General features: G+C 40.0%; 1 protein-coding gene across 1 annotated transcript in view; it reads left to right on the top strand.

Annotated features, from left to right (window-relative positions):
* Positions 1-27,849, top strand: part of Maco1 (macoilin 1) — a 65,620-nt gene that overhangs the window by 1,662 nt on the left and 36,109 nt on the right. The window contains exons 2-6 of the mRNA XM_051173759.1: positions 16,029-16,170; positions 17,562-17,688; positions 22,805-22,928; positions 24,799-24,977; positions 26,785-27,286. Of these exons, the coding sequence (XP_051029716.1) occupies positions 16,029-16,170; positions 17,562-17,688; positions 22,805-22,928; positions 24,799-24,977; positions 26,785-27,286 (1,074 nt within the window). The remainder of the gene's footprint in view (positions 1-16,028; positions 16,171-17,561; positions 17,689-22,804; positions 22,929-24,798; positions 24,978-26,784; positions 27,287-27,849) is intronic.

Here is a 27,849-nt window from a genome sequence, read left to right as displayed (position 1 = left end):
TTTTTTTTTTTCTTAGCCATTGAAAAAGATTAGCAAAACTTCTCATTAATAGCAGAACAGAAAAAGTGTTAAAAGTGTTAAAAGTAGGCAGGTAAGGATGACTGAGACGATATCCCTCCTAACAAGATTGGGAATTTGGTGTGTTTGCATGTTTTCTGATGTATTTTAACTTCTTTTCCTATTTAAATTAACACCTGCTTTATGACTTGTACCTTTGCAGCCAATCAGTTTGTGTTGACCAGGAGTTTCTCTTTTAATGAAGATCTGTTGTTTTGCTAATGGGTTTTAGACTTTGAATTTCCTTACCCTGAAGGTTAATAGTAGATAGACCTTGTCTGTCATTTGGTTTCATAAGAAAACTTGAAAAAAAAACAAAAGGTACTTCTGCTTCCAAATCTGTCTTGCTGTCTGTTGGGCATTCTTTTTTAAATGTCAATAAAGGGACCTAAATATATTTCTACCTACCTGTCTTTCTTGTTTGAGGCAAAGAATATTTTAGTTCCCTTATCAGTTTCTAAATGTTATGGGGTACTGCAATGGGAAAATCATATAGTGTGTTTTATCCCCTCATTTTGTTTTTAAGGACTGCTTTGGAAAACTTCCAGTTTTTTCTTAAGAAAACAGAATGAGTGGGCTAGTTAGAAATTAGGACATTTGAGGATTCAAGAATATCAAATTTCTGTTGATCGTCAAATTGAAGTCTGTATTCAATTCTGTTTCACGCCATCTATTGCCTGTTTTGTTTCTGAACATCTGGCTAATTTAGTCTCATTAAAAAGGAGCCATCCCCCGAGGGCTATGTTGACAGTTTTGATAACCATTGTCTACCCTTTCATAGCCTAACCTTGTGGAGTACTGTGTTCATATTCCCTGTCTGCTTGGCTCTCTTGAGCCTTGCACATGTGAGGGAGCAGCTGAGGTAGAAAGACTGGACTGTAGCGCACCAGAGACCTAGGGTCAAATTCAAAGTCCCAGCACGGATGCTCTCGCTCTGATGCTTTGGACCAGCAGAATATCCACTTGCTTTGAAGGTCAGTTTTCCCATCTGTTAAATGAGCCTGGAAAGCAGACAGACTGATGGACAGACAGACATATACGAATGTACATTCAGTTTATGGAACTCCTTATGAATTAGAATGTGTTATTTACTACTGCATTATTGCCATTACAGTTAACTTGTATGGCTTTAATTTTTTTAACCCCTTCTGAGATGGTTGTCTGGAACTCTGTAGACTAGTCTGGCTTTGAACTCACAGAGATCTCTCTGTCTCTGCGTACTGACTGAGTGCTGGGATTAAAGGCCCGTGTCACCACCTAGCAGTGTGGCTGAAGGAGACCATTAGATTTGATCTAACCAAAAGCAAAAGTTGAGTAGTCAAAACAAAGGGCCACTTGCTGCTTGATCTTGCTCTAAAACAGTGGTTCTCAACCTTCTCAATGCTGTGACCCTTTGATACAGCTTCTCACATTGTGATGACCTCCACCCATGAAATCATTTTCATTGCTACTTCATAACTGTAATTTTGCTACTATTATGAATTGTAATGTAAATATCTGTTTTACAGTGGTCTTAGTGACCCCTGTGAAAGGGTTGTTCAACCCCCAAAGGGGTGGTGACCCACAGATTGAGAACTGCTTGCTGTTTTAAAAATCCTGGTGTTGCCTGGCATTGGTGGCACACACCTTTAGTCTCAGCACTTGGGAGGCAGAGGCAGGCGGATCTCTGTGAATTCGAAGCCAGCCTGGTCTACAGAGCTAGTTCCAGGACAGGCTCCAAAACAATACAAAGAAACCTTGTCTCAAAAAAACAAAAACAAAACAAAACAAAATCCTGGTGTTGATGTCCTTGGTGTACACCTTTAATTCCAGCATGGGAGGCAGAGGTAGGTGTATTGCTGAGCTCGGGCCAGCCTGCTCTACAGATCAAGTTCCAGGACAGCAAGGGCTACACAGAGAACCTTGTCCTTAAAAACAAAAAGAAATGCAAAAATTCTGGTGTTTTTAATCATGGGCAGCTGTTACTGAGGTGATTGTCAGATGAGAGTCCTCATTGTCAGTATTGTAGCTCTGTTGGAATTCTGTTTTAGGGGCCAAGATGCTAGAGTATTAATCTTAGTTATTATATTAGTACTGTATGATAATGTGTGTATCCATTATCTAAAGAGCCAAAAATTCTCTGAAAGTGTTGTTTCAGTCAAGTTAATAATCAGGTTTAAGAGGAGGAAACAGGAATGGTGTCATTATTATTATAGCTTGCATTAAGTGTAATTAAAAAAAAAAGCCACCACAGAATTTAACATGGTAGGCAATCACTATTCAGATACTGAGTGAATAGATAAATTCATAAATGTAAGCTAATGGATTCCATTCATTCAAAACTTATATTGTTCATGGAACTGTAGAAGCTACAGGATAAGACATAAGGTCCCCAGCTTCAGGGATTTATAGTCTAGTAGGCAATAGTAATACTCTCTTAAACTTGTACAGTGGCTGTACAACCTGGGGTTCTGTTCATTTAAAAATATTTCTGTTGGACCAGATTTTAACTTCCTGTTTTAGTTGTTCACCTGACATGTTAGTAATTATTTTCTCCTGTGCTGTTTTGTGAGGTGGACAGTTGCCACTAAAAGAGGGAATGCTTTGTAACCCAAATGAGGTAGACTTGAAAATTATGCAAGCAAGTTATTAATAGTGAAAACTCTCTTTAATTATTACACACGGAAGTCTCTGGACTTCCTGGCTGTGCGTGGCTCCCCACAACTTCCCTCACAGCTGTCAGTGTGCTAGGCTACTCAGCATTTCGTTGCAGGTGATTTTCCTGGTGAGGTGGGTGTCTGTTGTGTGGTGTCTGACTTGGTTCTGTGTGGTTCTTTCCCTCTCTCCCTGCCACACTCCCCACTCCTTCCTTCTACGATTTTAAAAGAGGAGGATATGGAGATAAAAATACATTAATTATAAGACTGGACAGAAACATTTTTATTAAAAAAGTATATTTCAAGTCTATATTTATAATTGTCACTTAAAAGAGTAAATTAGAATAAGAATTTGAGTTCAGCTATGCATTTCCAGCTTCAGGAAGCGGTTTTCTGTATGTTGCTGGTGGTTGAAGGTAACCCCTCTTTATTGTGAACTCACAGCACTTCTGTGCTGGCCTCCACTTGAAATGATGCCTAAAGGTTACAGAGCAGCCCTGTACCCAACAGCATAAGTGTTTAGTACTGCCCTAGTTACATGAGACTTTTATACCTGCTTTTCAACTCTGGAGGCATTGTTCGAAACCATCGATCCTTGTACCCTCCTCTCCTTTCCAGTTTCCTTTTCCAGACCCTTGTCTACATACCATGTCTCCTGAGGTTTCACTTGGTTGTTGTTCCTGCCTCCTTAATGATGTTTTCTAAGCTTGGTTTTAGATTCCTTAGGGCTATGCTTATTAAACTCACTGGAGGCTGGCTGCCTTGATTGTACATGTGTTCTGCAACTGGAACTCCGGATTCCAGTGTTGCAATCTCACAGCCTGGAAGCATTTCTGTCTGTAATCTTGGTAGGCATTGACTTCAACAGGCTGCACCTGACATAAAAGATCTAGCTACAGGGTCTGTATGTTTTAGAGGTCCATTGGGAAGGGGTGAATATAATGAATAAATCAGTGTTCAGCTAAACATTGAGGTTTGTTATTTGTGTAAGCTACAGTTAAATAATTTGTCATACTGGAGTTTGTGTTTAATTTTTATCTGTGGTATATTCCCTTAAAAAAGTACTTTCTTCCAACTTCCATTATGATTCTTAACTGAATAGTTCTGGTAGGTTAGTTTTATTAGGTGTTTTGAAAAGCCTTTCAGGGGTGGAGAGAATACTCAGTGGCTAAGAGCATTGGTTACTCTTGTGGAGGACCTGGGCTTGAGTCTCATCACCCACATGGCAGCTCACAACCATCTGTAACTTCAGTGCTGGGAGATACTGGACCGTCATGCTTCTGTGAGCACCAGCATGCTTCTGTGAGCACCAGCCACACAGGTGGGTATACAGACACAAGTGAAGGCAAAACACCCACACATAAAATACTAAAAATAATAGCAAAAAAAAGTAAAGCCCTTCAAATTGTTGCTGTTGGGTTGAGGAGGGGATGAGGGCAAGTGGTCCAGTTTAGGTTATCTGCAGAACCTGCCCCATTGTAGGAGCCTATATTCCTTTCATCTCCATGTTGATTGCTTAGAGCCGTTCTTGAACCTCCACAGTCTTGGGGATTGGTTTAAATGTAGGCTTAGGAACTTGATACTTTTATTAATTTCTTACTCTTGCTATGAACCCTGTCGGCTATGGACTCATTTGCTGTCCTGTGAATATTCACATTTCCAGAGGATTTTTCTAGGGCTGTTTCTCTCAGATTTGCCCACTGGGTTGTGTATGTGTGGTTTTGTTATTTTCTAGGAGTCTACAGAATCAGGTAAAAATCTAGGAAACACAAGGCCAGCAAGATGGGTTGAGAAGCCCCACAACCTGAGTTCAGTCTCTGGGACTCACCTGGTGAAAGGAGAAAACTGTTTTCACAAGTTGTCCTCTGACCTCCACACACATCATGGTACATGTGAGCACACACAAAATGATAAAATAAAACAATAACATACAGACCTAGTTGGGTGAAATACTGACTTACTTCATAAAGTGTGACATTCTCTTCAAATGCACTGATTGTTCTCTGGGCTTACTCAGTTTGGGTTAATTGTTTTACTTGGACAGTTTTCAAGAGTTGGGTTCTGAAGAAAAAGTTGGCTGTGTAACAAGTGGCTCAAGTGAGATGGTGCACACAGGCAACAGCATACACCTTTGCTAGACTCTACATCGTGGATTTCTTCAAACCTTTAGATGATTCATGCCTCGTGACCTTACTTTAAGCACGTGTGTCCTGGCAATGGAAACTAAGACAAACAATAACTTTTAGGATATTTTTTGAGGTTTTATATCTTTAACTTGACGATCCCCTTACCTGACATCTTCTGGGTCTCAGTACATCAGACTTCCAAAGCACCTTAGCCTAGCATTCATTGCCTTTTTTCTTTTATAGCCATTAAGGACAGTGTGATCATTTTGAGTAACTGTATTATAAAATCAGAAGCAGTTTATTCCTCACTGCCATCTCCTCTGTGAGAAATAGGTTTTGCATATAGTGAACTGAAGCAGTGAAAGTTGCTCATCTTAGATTGGTTTGTGTCACTGATGCATTTGAGCAAGTGTGATCCCAGCACAGAGGAAGTGTCTGGAAATAATCTTGCTCTGTCTCTAGATTATACTACTATGCTCACCTTCAAAACACCTTTAAAAACCAAGTTAATGGCTCAATAATAAAGTCAGTACTTGTCCTGCCCTATAAGGAGAACACTTGAACACTAGAGAGAATGAATGCCATGGATGATGGTCAGAGCAAGAATTTCGTCTCAGATTGGAGAGATGCCTCCATGGTTAAAAGCACTGGCTGGCCTTGCACAGGACCTGTGTTGGATCCCCAGAATCTACATTGTGGTTCACAAACATGTTACTCTAGTTCCAGGGCATCAAGTGCCCTCTTTTGGTCTCCATATCTCCGTAGGTACCAAGGGCACACAAGGTGCATAGACATCAAGGCAGACAAAAGACTTGTATACATAAAATATTAAATAAATCTTAAAGGATTTCTGTCTTAAACGAGAGTAATGGAGATAAGTCTTTCTCACGCATGATGAACTGTTTTCTGTTCTAAGCTTTGCAAGGGGCTGCTTGTGATTTATTGTTCAACTGACATTAGAAACAGGTTGTCTTTTATAATGTTTTAAAACCTTTTAACATTAATTTTATTTTATGTGTTTGACTCTTTTGCCTACATACTTGTATGGGTACCACATATGTGCCTAGTGTCTAAGGAGGCTAGAAGAGGATGGATGTCAGATCCCTTGGAGCTGGAGTTCTAGAAGCTTGTAAACCACCATAACTGAATCTGGTTCAGTGGGTGGGTGGAAATTGAACCTGGCTCTTGTGGAAGAGCAGTAAGTGCTTTTAGCCACCGAGCCATCTCTCATCTGTTTCCTTTCCCTCTTCCCCAGGGTTTCTCTATGTAGCCTTGACTATCCTGGAACTTTGTCTATAGACAGAGATCCAATTGCCTCTGCTTCCCCAGTGCTAAGATTAAAGGCTTGTACCACTACTGCCTGGCTTTCAATTTTTGTTTTTAGGTGACATGCTTCTCTGACACAGTGACCACACTGGCTGGCTCTTCAATGCATGAGTTGAATCCCAGCAGTCAGGAGACATAGGCAGGTGGATATTTGAGTTTGAGGCCAGCCAGGGATACATAGTGAGACCCTCTTTCAAGAAAAGAAGGGACAGAGATTGTAGAAACTTACCCATTTTTTGTGACATAGTTATTTTTGTAAAGAGCCTTTAATTTGTTTTGTGGTGTGTGTGTAATTATCAACTGGAAATTTATGAAGATCTGAGTTTTTATTCTTTGATAAGAGCATATTTGCTCATTTTTAAAAACTTGGTTCTAGCCATGTTACACAGAGAAACCCTGTCTCAAAAAACAAAACAAAAAATAGGATTTATTCATTTCACATGTGTTTTGCCTGCATGTACATATGTGCACCATGTGTGTGCTTGGTGCCTGCTGGGGTCAGAAAGGGGCATTAGATCTCCGAGAACTGGAGTTTCAGATAGTTGGGAACCATGATGTGGGTGCTGGAAACTGAACCCAGGTCCTCTGCAAGAGCAGCAAGGACTCTTTAAAAAAAAAAAAATATATATATATATATATATATATTTCCATTGCAATCCCAGTTCCTCTTCCTTCTTCTCCTCCTGCTCCCCATACTCCCCTTCCTCCTCCTATCTGCACCTCAGAGAGGGTAAGCCCTCCCCTAGGAAGTCTACTAAGTCTGTCCCATCATCTTGTTGAGGCAGGACCAAGGCACCCTCCTACTCCTCACACTCCTGTGTCTATCCCTGGACAAGGTATCTCTCCATATAGAATGGGCAGCAAGTGTTCTTAACCACTGAGCCATCTGTCCAGTCCCCTATGTGCACTTCTTTGAATAGACATTTGTGGTATCCATTCAAGCCACACCCATGTAGAATGATTGGTTTTCTGCTTTCTGTGCTCTTTTAGTTAGTTTCTTTCATGTCCCTCAGGGTTCTTTCCTGTAAAATAAAAAATAAAAATGATTGTCTTTCCTACTTCACAGTTAGGAGGAAAAATGAGATAATTAATATGCACCCATTTAGAAAACTTAACAAGTGAGATGTAAATGCATGTATGATTAAGTAGATTGTTTTTTGTCTGTACAAATAGTAGATTTAAGTGGATTTCCCATGTTTTCCCACTGTCAACAGTTTTAAAATTATTTAAAAAATTTTCTCTGTGTGTTGCTGTCTCCCAAGAGGCTTTTTTTTTTTTTTGGTCCCCAACTTCATACATTCCATACTGTTAAAATTCCATACTTTTAAAGGGTTTGGGAGTGGGGGGGTATTGCTTAGTGGGTAGGAGCACTTGAGCAAGCTTGAGGACCTGAGTTTAAAAATCCAAGTGTGACCACTGTGGTCATGTAACCCTAGTGCTGTGGGGTGTTGAGACAGGAGGATCACTGGGGCTTACTGGCTGCTATGGGTTCAGTGAGAGACCCTGTCTCAAGATAGTAAGGCAGCAAGCAAGAACAGCATGCCCAACATCCTCTGGCCTCCACATGTGCATAGAGACTCACACTTATGCAACATGCACCCTCTAAGTGTTTTTGAAGCAGAGATTCTAGAACTTCAGAGTATCTGTTCTTGATAGCTTTATGGTCAGTCCAGCTCTTTATAAAAATGTCATACCCCCAAATTTATAAAAGTTTGTTTATTTTAGTGATCCCTCCCTCCCTCCCTGCCTCCTTTGTTTTTCAAGACAGAGTTTCTCTGTGTAGCCATGGCTTTCCTGGAACTCACTCTGTAGACCAGGCTGAACTCAGAGCCTGGAATATCTGCATGGCTCTGCCTTTTGGATGCATGAGGGTCCCACCTCCTGCAGGGGTGCTTTCTTCAGAGGCAGTAGTATCGTGATTATTTAGTGCTGGAGGATGAGCAGCAATAGAAGTGCTTTGGGCAGTTTACTTAGCTAGAAAGAAGTGTGCAGGAGTGGGAATGCTAACTCTGGACAGCTTTCACTGTACTTGATGAGAGGAAGCTGGTCAGCAGCCTGGAGTGGAGCTGGTTATTTATGTGGATAGTCTTCTGAGAGAGCATGACTTTTTTTAGGGGGTGAGGGTGAGCGGGTTGGTTGGGTTTTCTTTTTGAGACAGGGTCTAGCTAAATCTCCCTTTCTAATGATGAATCCACCAGGATGGGTGAAACTAGTCACTCTCTCACCTCAGTCTTCCAAATGATGGACTTACAGGCATATGCCCATACCTTTCTTAGTCTTCCCTCCCTCCCTCCCTCCCTCCCTCCCTCCCTCCCTCCCACCCTCCCTCCCTCCCTCCCTCCGTGTGTGTGTGTGTGTGTGTGTGTGTGTGTGTGTGTGTGTGTGTGTGTGTGTGTGTAATTGGGTCTGTAATTTATTTTAAAATGTGTTTCTTGGCCTGGGGATATTGTTCAGTTTTTAGAGTGCACTAGGCACTCTAAAAGGCTTGATCCTTATCACTGCAAAAGTAGGCTCAGTGGTATATGGCTGTAGAGCTCTACACTTAGAAAGTAGAAGCAGGAGGATCTGAAGTCAAGGTCATCCTCAAACACATGGGAAGTTTTAGACCATCCCTGGCTAGAGATCCCATCTCAATGTATAAATGAATTATATATAACTAAGTGTATAATTACCCCCAGACATGGTTTTTCTGTGGAGCCCTGACTGTCCTGGAACTTGCTCTGTAAACCAGTCTCTGCCCCCAATTGCTGGTATTAAAGGCATGAACCACCACACCCAGCCTATAAATAAATATATAATTTTTTAAGTTTCTGGGGCTAAGAGGTCCCGGGTCTGGAATTAAGAGACATCTGCTTGGCATCTAATAAGGACCTTCTGGCTGCCTCATGAGGCAGAACAGATCTAGGCTGTTTCAGCTTAGGTGTCTTCCTCTTTGAGATGAGGTCTCATGTTTTCCAGGTTGGCTTTGAACATGCAAGTTCCTGCCTTGGCCATGTGAGTACCTGGGATTATAAGCATGTGCTGCTGTCCCTGGCTGCTGCTGTTCCACCTTCTCTTTTGTTAAAGATGCATTTTATTTTATTTTATTTTTATAATGTATGTGTCTGCAAATGAGTGCAGGTGCCTGCGGAAGTCAGAAGAGGTCATCAGATCTCCTGGCGCTACAGTTACAGGTGGCTGTGAGCCACCTGATAGGAGCGCTAGAAATGAACTCTTGTCCTCCACTAGAGCAGCAAGTGCTCTTAATGGCCGAGCCGGCTCTCTAGTCCTTTTCTCACTTATGAAGCCATGAGCCCATGGCTTTATCTAATCCCAGTTACCTCTCTAAGGCCCCACCCCCAACTACCATCAGTCCATGAATTTCAGAGGAGACCTCTAATCAAACCATGCCATGCTGCCAGCACTTCTCAAATGTTAGTATATGCACAGGCATAGGGGGTTGGTTAAAAATTAAGGTTAGATGAAGTAGGTCTGGACTGGGCCCTGAAATTCTGCTTTTTCAAAAAGTGTACACATGATAGTGATACTGCTGTGCTGTAGACTGTACTCTGAGTAACAGGACTGCAATTACAGCTGGCCAGTGAGAAAAAGGGACTAGACCAGTATTCTAGTAGTGCTCCATAACAGAGAAGACAAAGGGGGTTGATAGGAAGTAAACTAGCATTGAATGTGAAAGGTGATTCATAGTTGCCATTATGAGAGGACAAGGAAGCCTGGATTGGGACAGATAACTACCAGCAGATCATTAGTCTGCCTAGAGAAAAGGTCAGGAACTGAGGATGGACGACTAGCCCGTGGTAATTATGTGTACTCCAGACAAGCAGTTGATGACAGTGGAAAGAGGTGTACTGCCCTGGAAGGAAGAAGAATGTTCACGCCTTATCCCCATTAATTATGGATGATGAATCCATAGACGGAGAGTGTTGCTAGATGGATTCAAGTAAAAGTGGCTGTAAATGACACTGTTGGGGCTAGAGTGAGAATAAAAAGCCTGTAGTTAGGATCTATTTTCAAAATTTACCATGATTAGTGTATACTTTTTTAAATTTCATTGACAACTTTAATGGAAGCATACAGTACTATCAAAAAATGTTATAATGTTAGAAATTTATTTTGCAGGTATGCTCTAAATTTTACATACAGTTTTTTTTTTGGGGGGGGGGATGGGTTGAGACAAGATTTCTCTGTCTTGGTACTCAATCTGTAGACCAGGTTGGCCTTGAACTCACAGATCCTCCTTCCTATACCTCCTGAGTACTGGAATTAAAGGTGGGTGCCACTACACCTCATTTATTCACAATATTTTATAATTATTAGGATATATCAAATTAGCCATAAATCATGTAATTAGATGTGTCTGTAGAAATGTATTCAATCATTTTCTTCATGGATGAAAAGAAATATCTTGAAATGCCCTTGGGATATCATCTCCTTTAATTTGAGAAAAATCGCAGGATCTTCAGAATATAGAACAGGGACTAATGAGGATGTGCTTTTCCCTACACTCTCATGGGTAAGGGTGATGATGAAGTGATGCCAAGCTGAGTTCCTGATCCTGTTGTAAATTCTCTGAACCTGTAACTAAAGCAACTCAGTAGAATTCAAGATTGAATCTAGGGGAAATCAGCTCTATTAATTAGGCTGTCTCTAGACTTCAAAGGAGACCTTCCTAAAAAGGGAGCCTGAGGAAAAGCTGGGATGTGGCCTGTGTTTACCATTTAGATTTACTTAGATGGCTTTACTTCTAAATAGACTCAGCAGAACATGATAGTCAAGCAATATCAAAGGTCTGAAAGACCCCCCCCACCCCACCTCCAATCTGGAAGTTGCAGAATTATAAGAGAATAGTCACCAGTAAGCACCATTTGTACTGCCTTACATTTAGATGATTAAGATATCAAAAATATTCATCAGGCTGCTGTTCTGTGGGTACTGCTATCCTGTTTTTGAAATAGAATGTTGCCTGCTAAATTGGGGTTCTGTCATTCCTTGAGTGCCTTTTGGACAGAGCAATTGGTAGTACTGTTCATTTTCCACCTGGGAATAATAACTATACTCCTTCAGCTACCATGCAGGGACAGCTCCAGAGATTATCAGGCTGGGGATGTAGCTCAGTTATTAAGAGTGCTTGCCTTCCATAAGTGAAGTGCTGACGTGGGCCCAGACAATGTATTCACATAGGTATATGTACATAATTAAAAATAAAAACTTTTATTGTTTGTTTTTTGAGACAGGGTTTCTCTTTGTAGTGCTGGTATCTTAGAACTCACTGAATAGATCAGACTGGCCTTGAACTTGAGGTCCACCTGCCTCTGCCTCCCCATTACTGGGAATGTCCACCACCACTGCCTGACTAAACAAAATCTTATTAAAAAAAAAAAAAAAAAAAAAAAAAAAAAGATCTCGTACATTGAATGACAAGGAGAGGTAGGATTCAGAATTCAGGTGTAGATTTGAATTAACATTTGACAGATGACTAAACATGCAAAAAAGATATGTAGGTGAGAGTAAACCAACCCAGCATTCCCATGAGAGTCTGGAGACTCATATTTCTCTTGGGTGACGCCTAGCAGAGAAGTGTCTGGGTCATAGGGCTGGTATTTGTTTAAGGAACTGGAAGCTATTGAGTGTATGCTTACCAGTTTACATAATACAGAAATATACTTTAGTGCTTATTTTTGTGCATACGATGCTGGGGCTGGATCCCAAGACCTTCCACATGCTAGACAAATGCTTTACCACTGAACTGTGTATTTCCACCCCTCCAGCTAGTCCTATGCCACACCCCCTTCACTCCCAAGTCAGGGTTTCTCTGTGTAGCCTTGGCTGTCCTGAAGCTTAATCTGTAGACCAGGTTGGCTCTGCCTGCCTCTGCCTCCTGAGTGCTGGGAGAAAAGGTGTGTGCCACCATTATTGGCCTTCCCTATGGTGCCATTTTTTTAAATGCCTTTAAAACATGGCCAAGAGACTGGCTTTCCTTCCTTAGTGTCTAGAAACAGTTCTGCACCACAGAAATTTTGTTTTTAAGTTCTGAAGTCATTTATAATTCTAAGTATAGGCAGGACTCAGTTCTTTCTATTGAAATGTTCTTTGCTTTTCATAGTTAGTTGAGGGTTTAAGGAGTGGTGGGCTCTGTCTTTAACTGGCCAGCACAGCTGTAGTGTAGTGGGACTGAAGATGGGACTTAAATGGGATGGAACTGTTTCTTTACTTTGGGCTCCTTGACTTCTATGTCAGACTCACAGAAGTTCTAAGAATTAATGTTAGAAATTAACAGTAGGGGGGGTGGAGAGATGGCTCAGTGATTAAGAGCTCTTGCAGAGAATCTGGGTTTGGTTCCTAGCACCCACATGTCTGCTCACAGCCACCAGGAACTCCAGTGTCGGGTCTAATGCCCTCTTCTGACCTCCTTGGGCATCAGGCTCACCTGTGGTGCACATACATACACATGAGAGCAAAACACTCATGTATAAAATAATTATTACAAAAATTAAAAATAAAAGAAATTAATGCTAGATGGCAAATTCTGTATTGTTTAAATATCATATCCCTATTCTTGCTGCCTTTTACCTGTGTGGCTTCATAGGGTACAGAGTGAATCCTCCAACTGAATTTTGTTTTTGTCCTCATCCTCAAACAGAAACCATTCTGTATCTACAGAAGTCAACCTTCCTTCCTTCCTTCCCTCCTTCCTTCCTTCCTTCCTTCCTTCCTTCCTTCCATCCTTCCTTCCTTCCTTCCTTCCTTCCTTCTTGATTTTTCGAGACAGGGGTTTCTCTGTAGTTTTGTAAACCAGGCTGGCCCTGAACTCACAGAGATCTGCTTGTCTCCCTCCCAAGTACTGGGATCAAAGGCATACACCACTGCCTGGCCAGAAATGTTTCTTGCTAGGAGTATCGTTAAGTGTTGAACACATACTTAGTCTTTATAAGACCCTGGATTCAATCCCCAGAAAGCTTTAAATATTTAAATATTTTTAAATATTGTGCAGGGAGGTGGTGGTGCATGCCTTTAATCTCAGCACTCTGGAGACAGAGGCAGGCAGATCTCTGAGTTCTAGGCCAGCCTAGAACTCAGTGTGAGTTTCAGGCAAGCCCAAGCTGTTACACAGAGAAACCCTCTGTGTGTGTTGTGTGTGTGTACGCACATGTGTGTGCATGCATGCGCGCATATGGCCTTTTCTCCTTACTTTGTCTTTTTAACCACTGTGCCAACCTTGTTTTTTTTTTTGTTTTGTTTTTTTTTTGTATCTAAAGCTAGGCAATGGTGGCATGTGCCTTGTAGCACTTGGGAGGCAAAGCAGGTGGATCTCCATGTTCAAGGTCAGCCTAGTCTACATAGTTCCAAGACAGCCAGGACTACACAGAGAAACCCTGTCTTGAAAAACAAACAACAAAAGCAACTAATTTTTTAAATGTTTATTTTATTTTGTGTCTGAGAGTGTTTTGTTTTGCTTCCATATGTCTGTGTACCAAGTACATGCCTGGTGCCCTTGGAGGCTAGAAGAGGATGTGGGAATCCCCTAGAACTGGAATTATGGGCATTTATGAGCTGTTGTGTGGATTCTGGGAATCAACAAGTGCTTTTAATTGCAGAGCTATCTCTTGAAGGGTACTTTGCAAATTACGTTTATGTACATTTAACCCATTTTGTTGACAAGTTTTTTGGCTTTTTTTTTTTTTTTTTTTTTTTTTTTTTTTTATTTTTCAAGACAGTGTTTCTCTGTAGCTTTGGAGGCTGTCCTGGAACTCACAGAGATCCACCTGCCTCTGCCTCTGCCTCCCAAGTGCTGGGATTAAAGCTGTGCACCACCATCACATGGCAGCCTTTGCCTTTTCTAACAGGGTAAAGTTAATAGCTTCCACCAGTCTAGCCAGGGCCTTTGTCTTTGAGTTAACCTGTGTGAAGGCAGTCGTGGGGTCTTCCTGTGGCCAGCTGTCCTAGCCTGGCCTGACCCCTGGTACAACAAGGGACCCACCTTTAGACACAAGGCAGGAAGACTACCAGTTCCATTGGGTCTGTAATGTGCAATCACTACCCACTGAGCATTCCTGCTCTACCAACACAGTGACAGTATTGACCCCACTCAAAGGACAGGTGGTCTCTTAGTGGGGATGTTCTTTCCTCTTGCCAGAAGCTTTCCTCTTAGCACAGGCCAGCAGCCTTGGCTCCTCCTGAATGTCTCTGGTCTGTACATGTGGGGAGTCTTAAGCAGCTGTGACTCTGTCTGCCAGTCCAGAGCCTGGGTGAACTGGTTAATCCCAGGAGGCATGTTCAGTGGTTTATAGGGGACAGATAGCCTTTTGCCACTGCAGTCATGTGTAATGAGGCCATTTGACCAAACAGGAAAGGTCTTTGATTAGATGTCCTTTCGGAGCCAAAGTTCTTAGGCTTTTGTCTAACAGGGTTCACTACCTTTGGCCTGCTGCTGCTGCTCCTGCTGCTGCTAGGTTTTTTTCTCTAGTAGACCAGTCTGGCCTAGAACTCAGAGATTGGCCTTTGCTGAGGTTAAAAGTGTTTACTACCATTTCTTGTTCTTAAACTTTCTTGCTCTCTAGACCAGGTAACAATTTCCTGAAGTTTGCGTTTTTGCACAGCTTCTTGGTGGATAGTTTTGAGCTTTCTCCTGGATTACTTCTTGTCAGTGCTGAGTAGTATTACTTGGTGTAAAACCCTATTTTTTCTATGTTAATTTACCTTTGATCTGTAGCTGGCTGCTAGATATTAACAGTCATTGTTAATATCAGTGAGTCTGGAGACAAGTGTGCATTTCTCTTGGGTATCATCCCTTTCACAGTGTGGAAATTCATTCTCAGCTGCTTACATTTTCACCAGTACTCATATGATCAGTTTTTAAATTTTTTTTTTTTTTTTTTTTTTTTAGGGTAGAGTCTTTCTAGCTCAGGCTAGGTTGGAACTTGTTGTTCTAGTCCAGGCTGGCCTCAAACTCTTGATTTTTCTGGCCCAGCTTTCTCTGTGCTGGGATTGTAAGTGTATGCCACCATGTCTGGTTTAGAAACCTTTTTTTGGGTTTTTTTTTTTTTTTTTTTTTTCCCGAGACTGGGTTTCTTTGTGTAACTTCAGCTGTCTTGGAACTCACTCTGTAGACCAGACTGGCCTCGAACTCACAGAGATCCGCCTGTCTCTGCCTTCCAAGTGCTGGGACTAAAGGTGTGCACCACCACCACCATCCTGCGATTTTTTTTTTTTTTAATTGTGTTCTTACCTTATTTTGAGGTTAGTATAGTGGTTATGTATGTATACTAACTGACTTCTCAAAGTGTGTGTCTCTTTAACATGAACAGGAGGGAACTCAGAATACACATTTATCCCTCAAGTTGAGAGTGTTTGAAGATATTTCCTTTAACAGACATTTTTCTGCCCACAGTCTTTGGTAGTGACTGGTGTCTGCCCCTTGGCACGTTTTTGGGAAGTCAGTTATGTCTTGTTTGCCCAGAAGCAAAAGAAGAGAGGAAAGCACAGAATTCTTGAAGCACACAGAGGTGCACAGTGAATTTCTCAAGCAGGTGTGGAGGGTGAGGAAGCAGCACTTTTGGAGCCTTTTCAGCCATGTCATTCTGAGAGCATTGCAGTATTTTAAAGTCAGACACGTAGCATACTTTTAAAGTAGTGGTGAGATTTAGTGTTTTTCCTCCGTCTTGATTGGAGCTGAGCAGGTTTGGTCATCATCTTGACAGTGCGAGGCTTAGAGAGAAGGAGGCTTTTACAGTCCAGATAGGCCACAAGTAGCAGCTTTCTGAACTTTATCTCCACTGTGTTCGTGGTAAATAAAGATATTTATATTTATTTTAAATAGAAACAGTGCATTCCTATTTCTGGTTCTTTATGCATGGCCTTGAATCCTTCTTTTTATGTTTTGCAGTACATTTTTATACCTGAAATTCCTGGTAGTGTGGGCACTTGTCCTCCTGGCAGACTTTGTCCTGGAGTTCCGATTTGAGTATCTGTGGCCGTTCTGGCTTTTCATCAGAAGCGTCTATGATTCCTTCAGATACCAGGGACTGGTATGTTTCTATTGTTTATTCTCCAACTGTGAGGGATTTAGTTACCCTTCTAATTAAGAGAATATCTTCAGTGGCTGATACTGACTTGTTTTAAATGGATTTTATTAGCAATATTGAAGTGCCTGTGTTGGGATGAGCTAATTGAGTCTGTGGATTAAAGCTTGGCCGTTCTAAGCCCATTGATCCATGGTTCGGTCTCCTCCTCTTCACCCACTTGAGAGAAGCGAGGAGACTGGGTGGAGGTTTACAAGATGGAGGTCACAATGGAGGACTTGGTCTTGCCTAGTCTTACTCTAGAGTGCTCTGGAGCTCCTGTCACTAGGTTGTAATTGGATTAAAGTAGTGATTCTCATTAATCTTAAGATTCCTTTATATTCTTAGAAATTACTGAAAACTCCAAAGAGCTTCTGTTAATGTAGGTTACAAAATAAAACAAGCTGGACATTGGCACACACCTTTGATCAAGAGGCAAATGTAGGAAGATCTCTGTGAATTCCAGGCTAGCCTGGTCTACAAACTGAGTTCCAGGCCAGCCAGGTTACAGAGACCTTGTTCACAATGAAAATTAAAGAAACAAAAAGCAACAGCTAAAAAACCAAAAGAGAAATAAAGTGAAGATTAAATTGTATTTATTAATTCATTGAAAAGTACTACTTACCCAAAAAATAAAATAGAAGAGTGGTTCTTTTTTTTTTTTAGAGCTCTCTGTTTGGAAGGATCTCAAAGCCCCTCCTGGAGTCTCCAGACTACAAGTTTTAAACTGTCTGGGAGCTTGGGGTATAGCCTGAGCTTATTCTTTTGATTTATACCTTACAAGTAACTCTCTAATCCAGGCCTGACACTTTGGTCAAAGCAAATCCATGCTTCCAAAAGATGGCTTCAAGCTTTTGTCTTAGTGGTAATAAATGGTGGTGTCCAGAGGAAGGTAGTAATAATTAATATTACCACCAGCGTATTTCTTGTCAATGTTTTGGTTCATCTGCATTCCAACAAGCCTCTCCTTAAAGAATGAAGCTCTTTAGGAATGGTTTATGAGGAAACAGGAAGCTTTTCAGTATTAAAATTCTTATTCATTCAGGTAACCTGTCTCTAGCATCCCAATGTGTTCACTGTGGTCCAACCTCAGTTCTGGTCCAGTTCTTCCCCATGGCTTAAAAGCCGTGAACAGTAATACTCTTTAATGTTGACTTACCTACTGCTTTTTAGTACATGTGTGCTGGTCAAGCAAGCTAATAACCACTGCTTCTACATGGTCTGTTCTAAGTGTTTAAAATTTCTTGTTAACTTGCTCTGTATTTAGTAATTTTATTCAACAAAGATTTTTAATAATGTGCTTAAAAATGACAAGTTCTGAAATGTGATTTTAATTTGCCTTTTTTTTTTCTTTTTAGGCCTTCTCAGTATTTTTTGTTTGTGTAGCATTTACATCAAATATCATATGTCTCCTCTTCATTCCCATACAATGGCTTTTTTTTGCTGCTAGCACATATGTATGGGTCCAGTATGTATGGCACACAGGTAAGTGTTAATGAGTTCTTGGTTAGAAATTTTAGATTCAAGTTTTTAAAATGTGGATTCTTTGGATGAATTATTTAAGGTTGACATTTTAAAGTTGCCTTTCTCCAAAACACGTTAATATGTTGTTTGACTTGTGGTGGTGGTTTGTGAGATTTTCTATGTTCGGTGGTTTGTAGGGTTGGTTATTTGAGGCAGGATCTCACTGGGTAGTCCTGGTTTTTCTGGAACTCACTAACATAGACCAGGCCACCCTATAACTCACAGCGATCCTCTTGCCCTTGCCTTCTGAGTTCTGGGATTTTAGGTGTATTCTACCATACCTTGCTGTATATATTTTTATTCATAGATTTTCTTTTTTTAAAATTATTTGAATCAATAATTAATTTGAATTAATTATTTGAATCAGTTGGCATCTATATTGCAAAGATGCCAACTTAAAAAGAGTTTAGGTGGGATTAGAATGTAAAAAATAAATTAATTAAACAAAAAAAGGGAAAAAAAGGGTTGAAGTGATTTGTGGAGTAGTTGAGACATTAATGTACCATACAAGACTGTTAACAGGATTTTTTTTTTATTGAAAGAAGGGCTAGAAGTCATTCATGTGTACCCAATAATTTAACAACAACAAAAATCTCCTCAGAATCCCAAGCACATACATACATACATAGTGGCCCTATTCTTTCTACAACTGGAAGTGTGCAGTGGTATGGACTCCAGCCGTTCCTGCCTCTCTCATTCACTTTGGGCTTACATAGGAGAAAATAGTTCTTTATACTGAGTCACAACACAAGTGTCCTCCTTGCACTTTTAACCCAAGATGATATTACAGTTTGGGGCTAAGTGATTCTTTTTGTTGTTTTTTCGAGACAGGGTTTCTCTGTGGCTTTGGAGGCTGTCTGGGCTTAGTGATTCTTAGAGGCTCCAAAAAGGATTTATCCAAACATATGGGAATGGACAGAATTTGGCTTTAAAAGTTTCAGGGGGCCTGACAGAGTACCAAACTTTGATAGGACCACTCTGAATGAGTGGTCTCCCTCCCAGCTGACATATTTAGTGAAGACCCTGCCATAGCTTCTTTGTTTTCTGTAGGCAAAACTACTCCTAATGTCACGAGATTTTAATTGTCTGGCATTTTAAGTTCCTTCCCATTTTGTGCTCCTAATTCTTTGCACTGTATTTCAGATAGATTCTTACTGATAACACAGTCAGCTTCCTTCTTTTTTTTTTGAACTATCCTGTTATTTAGAACCAGGATCAGAAGAGGTATTTTGACAGCTCCATCTCACTATGAAAACATATGTGGCATGTGCTGCTAGGATTTGAGCATTGGTCCTCAGAGTCTCACTGTCTGCAGAGCTTTGTGAAACATGATTCTCAGACCCAACTGTAACCTGTAGAGTTTTGACTCTGAGAAACCACGAGATAGTAAAAGCTGTATGGAACAGCATCACCCTTCAGACAGTAAATACTGCTGAAAGGGCTTCTGGCCACTGCAGAAGACAGCCAAGCTCTGCTGTTGGAGGCCTCCACTCAGCATGGTTTCTCCACTGTAGGATCAGACTTGACTTCAAGCCACCCAGAATGTTCTCGAGGTGGCTGCTGTCTAGTCTAAGTCAAGAGATTTTTCTTTATTCACCTGTATTTCCTTCTCCTGGGCCATGTATTGGCATCCCTGTTTCTAGATCCCAGTTTCTTCTCTGTCACATGAAGATGGGGTTAATCTATATGTCTCAGAGGCTCCAGCCCAATTGTGCTAGGACTCTGTTGTGCAATGGCAGCCTTTCTAATTTCTTAGTGTTTCAATGAGGAAGAAACTAGTAGCATAGCTCTTAATAGAACCTGTTGGGAATTCCCCAGGCATTGACGGATACTCTCATAAAGTGACATTCACATTGGAATAGCCAAATATATTTTCCTTTGAAATAGTTAATGCTGAGACAAACAAACTATATGAAATAGAAATACCATGTTTTTATTGGCCTTGGAAAATAGGAGTATAGTATATATAATTTGGAGGGATAATTTTTCTTCCATATGTTAAATTTTAAAATTTCTTAAGATTAAGAATGGTTTACGATAGACGTTAGTGGCTCAGGACTTTAATCCCAGCATTTGGAAGGCAGAGGCAGGTGAATCTCTGTGAGTTCCAAGCCTGAATAAAAGTAAAAAATTAAAAAAGAATGCTTGATAAAATTGTATAGAGCCACAAAGAGAATGGTAATAATTGTGTCATAAACTTCTTGACGTTGGTGATGATTTTTTTTCTCAAATTTTGTTAGTGTATTTTATGTTGAGTGTTTTGTCTACATGTATGCCTGCATGCCAGAAGAGAGCATCAGATGCCATTATAGATCCCAGTTGTTATAGCTGCTATGTGGTTGCTGGGAATTGAACTCAGGACCTCTGGGAGAGTAGCCGGTGCTTCTTTTGTTGTCTTTTTTTTTTTTTTTTTTTTCTTTTGGTTTTTCTTCAAGACAGGGTTTCTCTTTGTAGCCCTGCTGTCCTGAAACTCCCGCTATAAACCAGGATAGCCTTGAACTCAGAGATCCACCTGCTTCTGCTTTCCAGGTGCTGATATTAAAGGCATTAAAGGCGTGCACCACTACCACTAGCAAACAGCCATTGCTCTTAACTTTTGAGCCATCTTTCTACCCCCATGGTGATGATTTCTTTGAGGCAGGGTCTCATGTATTCTAGGCTGGCCTTGTAATTTTTTAGGTGGCCTTGAATTCTTGATCCTCTTGCTTCCCAAGTGCTGAAATTCTAGGTTTTTGCCACCACATTCAATTTTTATAACCTTTCCCCATACTATTAAATGTTAAAGCCAGGGAGCAAGACAAAGTCTGTAATATGGTTGTACGCTTACTTTATAGCTTCCAGTGGAATTATTCACTGAATAAATGGAGAAATAACATGTTTTGTTCAGTTTTGCCTATTTTTTCAGTAATACTTTTGTATTTATTTTAACTTAACAAATTTATGTAGGAAGTAGGAAATATTTAAAAATGTAACTTGTTTTGAGACAGGGTCTCAAGCTGGTCTGGAATCTTTTGTGTAGAAATAGGCTGGCCTTGAACTTAGAGAGAGCTCTACCTGCCTCTACCTCCGTAGTGCTTGGATTACAGGTGTGTATCACCACACTCAGCTGGATATAACAAATTTGGAATTAATTTGAAAGTTTGGTTAATTGTAAAAGTATCTATTTTGGGTGTGTTAGATCTGTAAGAGCAATTGAGGTTGTTAGCTACCTTCACAGAGATTCCTAGTTTAGCTTAGGGACTAGGCATCCCTTCTCTTAGAAGCAGACTTAGTCCTGTCTCTGTGAACTTGGGCCCTTATGTTATCCATGTTCATAAACACTCCAGTTGTCCTTTCCAGCACTGACAGATACAGTTTGCACATTGTATTTTTATTTATTTTGATGCAAGTTGCTTTCACCTCCCTGGTATCTTCATGCTCACTTAAACGAACTCCTGTGAAGAAAGTTTTTTCAAGTGCTTCTTACTGTCAGAAAAGGTACAGACCTGACTGGCCTGGAGCTCAGAGACCTGTCTGTCTCTGCCACCCTAATGCTGGAGTAAAGCATGGGCCAGACCTTTGTTCTTTAGAAAACTTTCAATATTTTATTGTATGGTTTTGTTATAATTAAATGGCTTCTGTTAGTGAACATTTAAGTTAAGTCTTTGTTATTGTAAGTGGTTTTTATAATGGGTATTGTGTCTTGTATTTCTTTAGAGTAAGATCTAGAAGTAGGATTTTTGGGTTAAAAGTACAGGCACTTAAAGTATAAACTGCCAAGCTGTCTCCCAAAGAAGTCACCATAATGTACATTATTGTCTAGTTTAAGGGTAAAACTTCCCCATGCCTTCTTTATATAGAATTATCTATTTTCCTTTATTTTTCTTTTTTCCAGACAGGGCTTCACTGTGTAGCCATGGCCATCCTGGAACTCGCTCTATAGACCAGGCTGGCCTTAAACTCAGAGATTCACCTGCCTAGTCCTCTTGAGTGCTGGGGTTAAAGGTGTGGGCCACCATAGCCCCATACACTCTGGCTTTAATCTTTTTTAAAAAAATAATGAGTTAAATTAGGGATCTGATTGTTTTAGTTATATTTCCCTTAAAATGTTGTAAAAGTTAAGCATTCCTCATATATTTTAGCCATCTATTTCTTTATTTGCTGCCTATCCCTCAACCCTCCCCCTCCCCTTTTCTTTTTTGAGACAGAGTCTCACTGTGTAGTCTTGGTTGGCCTGGAACTCACTCTGTAGACCACGTTGGCCTTGAACTAAACAGGTTCAAGATTCAGCTTGCCTAGACTTCCTGAGCGCTTGGATTAAAGGTGTGCACACTACCTCACTCAGCATTTTTCTTTCATTTTTGTGGCTAGGATCACTGGAGTTGAACTTATGGCTTTTTACATGCTAAGCATGTGCTTTGCCACTGGGCCACATCCTCTGTGGTTTTAATTGGCTTTATTTGCTTATTAAATCAGGACCTCACTATTTGCCTAGGCTGGCCTCAAAATCCTATGCTCAAGCCATCCTCCTGTCTCAGTCTTCCAAGTGCTGGGACTACATAGATAGGCATACAGTACCATACCCGACTTTGGTTGCCTTTTTTTTTTTTTTTTTTTAATTGCTTTTTTTTTAAAGGAACTCTTTGTATATTAAGATTATGAATCTTTTCTTAAATAAACTTTTAAAAATCATTTATTTAACTTTTTTTTTTTTTTTTTTTAAATGTGCATGAAGGTATCAGATCCCCTGGAACTGGAGTTACAGACAGCTGTGAGCTGCCATTGTGGGTGCTGGGAATTGAACCCAGGTCCTCTGGAAGAACAGCCAGTTCTCTTAACCGCTAAGTCATCTCTCCAGCCCAAGATTATGAATCTTTTGTTGAACATATATTCTGAACATTTCTTGACTGATGTTTACCTTTTATTTTTGTGAATGAGTTTGTGGGCTTATTTGTCATAGAAAAGCTTCCAGTTTAGGTCAAATTGCTTTTTAGTTTAGTTGGAAGTCTTAATGAAAGTGACTATCATTGACTGCGTCTCCCAGACGACCCATCTGTTGTGTCTCATTGATGGTTGTCTCTCTGCTGCTTTCCCACAGAAAGGGGAGTGTGTTTGCCCACAGTGTCCCTCTGGATACTCTTTGTTTATATTGAAGCAGCAATTAGATTCAAAGATCTGAAAAATTTTCATGTAGACCTTTGTCGTCCATTTGCTGCTCACTGGTGAGTATTAACTATATTCTCAGTCTGCATTTCAGTGTAGGATGGTAAGTTGGGCTGGACCCTGTATCAGTATTAGCATGCTGGTAAAGGTGTGAGTCTTTTCAGAGACAAGTCCTAGCTCTGTCTCAACAGCTGTGTTGCTGAGCCTGTCATTGTGTCTAAGCATCAGCTTTCTAACTTTTCTTTTGAGGTCATGGGAAGGACGTACAATGTGTCAAGTGCTTAACTTAATGTGAAGCCTGTAAATATCTGAAAAATGATTTTGATGATGATTCCAAAAAGTCTTGATTAGATACAGCCATGTCTTAAAGCTTCCAGTCTTTTATAGAAATGATAAGACTATTAACACTTTTAAAAGGAACATTTCTTCTTATGAAAATCAGTGAATATTGATTAAACCTTAACTAAAAATATTAGAAAATAAGCTTGATTTCTGCTTACGTCAGTTGTGAGAAGTACAAACCCCCAAGTAAATAGGAATTATTATTTTTACTTTTTAAAATTTTTACAAACAAATGAATTAAATAAACACTATCACTTTAAATTTGTAATGAAACCACATTTAAACTAATTAAAAACTATTAATACTTTTAGCACTTAAGGAGCCTTAATTTGAGTTTGACAGTGTTTGTAGCTTTGGAAAAGCATTAGGCAGTCTGATTGGTTGGAGGAAATATTTTTACTTTCTGTCTTAGAGTTGTAAATACACTTGCTTTAATTTAACTTGGACACAACCCTGATGATTCCTGACACACATAAGTGATTTTATAATTGCTGTGTGACAGAGTGTTTAATTAGTTCTACAGAGGCAGCTATTGGTTTTAATCCTCAGATACAGATTAATTTAATGTTATTGCCTAAAATTGACTATACCTTCTGATGTTAAAAATTAAGTAATGCCCTTTTGATTTTGTTTTTAATACTTATTTATTATAGATGGTTGAATTGAACTCAGGACCTCTGGAAGAGCAACCAATGTTCTTTACCTCTGAGCCATCTTTCTAGCCCTTGTTTTTGTTTTTCAAGACAGGGTTTCTTTGTGTAGCCCTGGCTGTCCTAGAACTCCCAGTCAGGCCTTGAACTCAGAGATCACCTGCCTCTGCCGGAGTGCTAGAATTACAGGCATGCATCACTACTGCCTTCTGCCCTTTCCATTTTTTTTTTTTTTAACCTTTAGCATGGCTACTTTTGGCTACCCATAAAATTCTCTACCCTTTAGTTCTGTTTCAAAAATTTATTGTTTGAGAATTTCATTCATGAATATAATGTGTTTTGGTCAAATCTACCCCCATTCCTTCCCTTCTCCGTATTTTACCCTCTGCATATACATATACTATCCCTTCCAACTTCATGTATTCTTTTTTAAAACCTACTGAGTCCACTCAGTGCTGCCAGTATGTGCATGGGTAGGGTTATCCACTGGAACATGGGTAGCTTTAACAGCCCCTCAGCTAAGGGTGGGACTTCATAAGCCCTTCCCTGATCTGTGCTATAACTTTGACTTGATATTGTAGAGCCATAGCCTCCGAGTTCTTGTGAGCAATGAATGACCCCATCATGTCCAGATACCTTTTCATTCTTAAAAACATAAAGATGCCTAAATTCTAATGCACAAAGCTCATTGTTTCCTCAAAGACATTAACTGCTGTATCTGTTAGTTCCTGTGGGGATCCCTAGAGCTAAAGAACCCCTAAAGTGTGATGGGAAATGTTTTCCTATGGTCCACCAGACCTCTAATCTTGTGGGTATGGATTCATTATCATCAACTAGAAATTATTTTCTAATTTTCAGTCTCAGTAACTTGATGTGCTTGACACATGTATTGTTTGTTTTGAGCTTACACTTATTGACTGGGCTGTCTTCTTTCTAGTATTGGGTACCCTGTGGTGACCTTGGGCTTTGGCTTCAAAAGTTATGTGAGCTACAAGATGCGGTTAAGGAAGCAAAAGGAAGTTCAAAAGGAGAACGAGTTTTACATGCAGCTTCTTCAGCAGGCCCTCCCTCCAGAGCAGCAAATGTTGCAGAAGCAAGAAAAGGAGGCTGAGGAAGGTAGGTCTTTACTCTGAAGCTGTGGGCGTAATAGGCTGGCCAAATTTTCTATCAGTTAAAAAAATGGCTGAGAGTTTAGATTTTGCAGTTTTCTGATTCCTCCTTGGGGCCATTGTTTGGTCATGAAATACAGAATGGGAATGCAGTATTTTACTCTCTGAGGGCCATCTGCTTCTGAACAAGGTGTTTTACATATATGTTTATTTTGTGTGTGTGGACTTTTTTCTATATTTATATGTATAGTGGTCTGGAGTCATGGAACTGGGGTTGCCGTTTGTTCTGAGCCACCATGTGATACTGGAACTGAACCTAGGTCTTAGAGCAACAAGTGCTCTTAATTGTTGAGTCCTCTCCTCTCTCCAACCCTTATTTTGTTATTTTTAATTTTTAAAAATTTAAATATTTCATTACAAATTTTAAGAAATACTTACTAATAAACACATCTTGACTACAACATTGTAATTGAAGCATATCAGGAACCAAAGTATAAGCAAGATGGTTGTGTGGACATGTGATGTTGCCTTCTTGTAGAGCAAGGAGATGTGGTCTTGCTTTTTGTTTTGTTTTGTTTTTTTGGTTTTTTGATACAGAGTTTCTCAGTAGCTATGGAGCCAGTCCTGGAACTCACTCTGTAGACCAGGCTGGCCTCTAACTCACAAAGAAAACTCCAAAGATCTGCCTGCCTCTGCCTCTTCAATGCTGAGATTAAAGGCATAAGCCACCGTGACCAGCAAATGGAGTCATTTCTAATGGAGCTTTTCTTGTGGACATCCAGCCAATAGTGATAGATGAAATTGTAGTAATACTGGTTTTCTGTCTTGGGAGTTAGAAGTTTGAGGTCATGCTTTTTAAATAATTTATATAAAAATCCTTTTTTTTTTTTTTTTTCTGAAGTAGTACAAAATAGCTCTTAAAGAGACTCAGCACACTGAAATACACTGAGCTGTTACAGAAAGTTGTTTATAAGTATTCTGGTATTATAGTCACAAAAAGAATAGATGTCTATAATCAGAAGTCATATCTTCTCTTTCATTTGAATTTTTTCAGTAATATTATCAGGTGTTTGTTTAATCTAGGCATTCAAAAAAAGATTTTGTGGGTGTATAAATGTATGTGCATAAGTTGGTGTACATGCCACAGCGCACACATGGAAGTAAGCGGATAACTCTGTGGAGTCAGTTGTCCCCTACCTGTACTTGGGTCTTGGAGATTGAACTTGGGTTACTAGGCTTGTGTGGCAAATACCTTTATACTCTGAGCCATCTCCCATATCCAGTTTAGGTCTCTTTTAAAATAGGGCTTTTGGGGAGGATAGCCATTGTTTGACTGCTCTGCCTTTAGCATACACCAATATAGTAAATCCCTTTCCATAATATTCACTAAAGGTAGGTCCTCTTTTAAAAAATGAACTGCTTTTGTTCTCTTGCCCTTATGACCAAGTTAGTTGACTTGATATGTATGTATGTATGTATGTATGTATGTATGTATTTACAGACATATATACATGTATATATGCATATATATATTATATATATATATGACTTAATTATAAAATTGGAGTTGTATTTTAAAGCCAAATTTTCAATTATTTAAAGTTCATATTATGGTGATTTTCTCAAATGTGTCTGAACTTGGGAGTTAGTGTAATGCATTGTACTTACAGCTTCTAAGTTTCTACTGAGATTAATGTAGTGAATTTCTAGGCCTAGGAAATACATTTACTGAATCAGTGTAGTCTGTGTTTTTAAAAGCTAAATATTCCAGTATGGGTTTTTGTTTGTTTGTTGGTTTGTTTTTGGTACTGTAGCAGCCAAAGGATTGCCGGACATGGATTCCTCGATCCTTATACATCACAACGGAGGCATCCCAGCCAACAAAAAACTTTCCACAACGCTGCCAGAGATAGAATATCGAGAAAAAGGGAAAGAAAAGGACAAGGATGCCAAAAAACATAACCTTGGAATAAATAACAACAATATTCTACAACCTGTAGACTCTAAAATACAAGAAATTGAGTATATGGAAAATCATATCAATAGTAAAAGGTTAAACAATGATCTTGTGGGAAGTACAGAAAATCTCTTAAAAGAGGACTCATGCACTGCTTCCTCAAAAAATTACAAAAATGCCAGTGGAGTTGTGAACTCCTCACCTCGAAGTCACAGCGCTACAAACGGAAGCATTCCTTCCTCGTCTAGTAAAAACGAGAAGAAGCAGAAGTGCACAAGCAAGAGCCCAAGTGCACATAAGGACTTAATGGAGAACTGTATTCCTAACAACCAGCTAAGCAAGCCCGACGCGCTGCTGAGGTAAGTGTGTGCCTTCCCCACCACTTCTCGCCACACTCTAAAAGTAGTGCTTCCATGGGCCTCCTGGAGCTGCTCGTGATCAGGCTTTGGGACTGGTAGTGTCTGGGTGTTTGTTCTGCATCTGTATCAGTATATTAAAACACTGACTTAACCTTTTTTGTTGTTGTTGTTCTGAATAAGAGATGATGGTGATGGCTTCCCACATGTGACAGATTTTCATGCAGCCCTCTTGGTGGCCTCGAAGGATGCTGTTAGTCATGTCCTTTTTATGTTTGCATATCTAAAGTTCTTTTTGGCAAAAAGACAGAAAAAATTGTGTCTTGTTGGTGCAAGTCTTCTATGATCAAACTGACATAGATGAGGAGAAGGAGAAAAAAAAGTTGTTGTTACTACCCTGACCTTGTTTTATTTTTTAGTTTCTTTTTCTACAATTAGAATTTAATTTATCCATAGATAAGTCTGGGATATTCAGGTTGAAAAGTATATAATCTCTTTGGCTGACAAAGTGGCTCATTGGGTAAATAAAGGTGCTTGCTGCCAAGCCTGATATTCTGGGACCCACA

The sequence above is a fragment of the Phodopus roborovskii genome, unplaced genomic scaffold (genome assembly GCF_943737965.1).
Source record: "Phodopus roborovskii unplaced genomic scaffold, PHOROB, whole genome shotgun sequence".
In the NCBI taxonomy this organism is placed as follows: domain Eukaryota; kingdom Metazoa; phylum Chordata; class Mammalia; order Rodentia; family Cricetidae; genus Phodopus; species Phodopus roborovskii.
The sequence above is the reverse complement of the archived record's forward strand: the minus strand, read 5'-3'. Positions and strand labels throughout refer to the sequence as shown.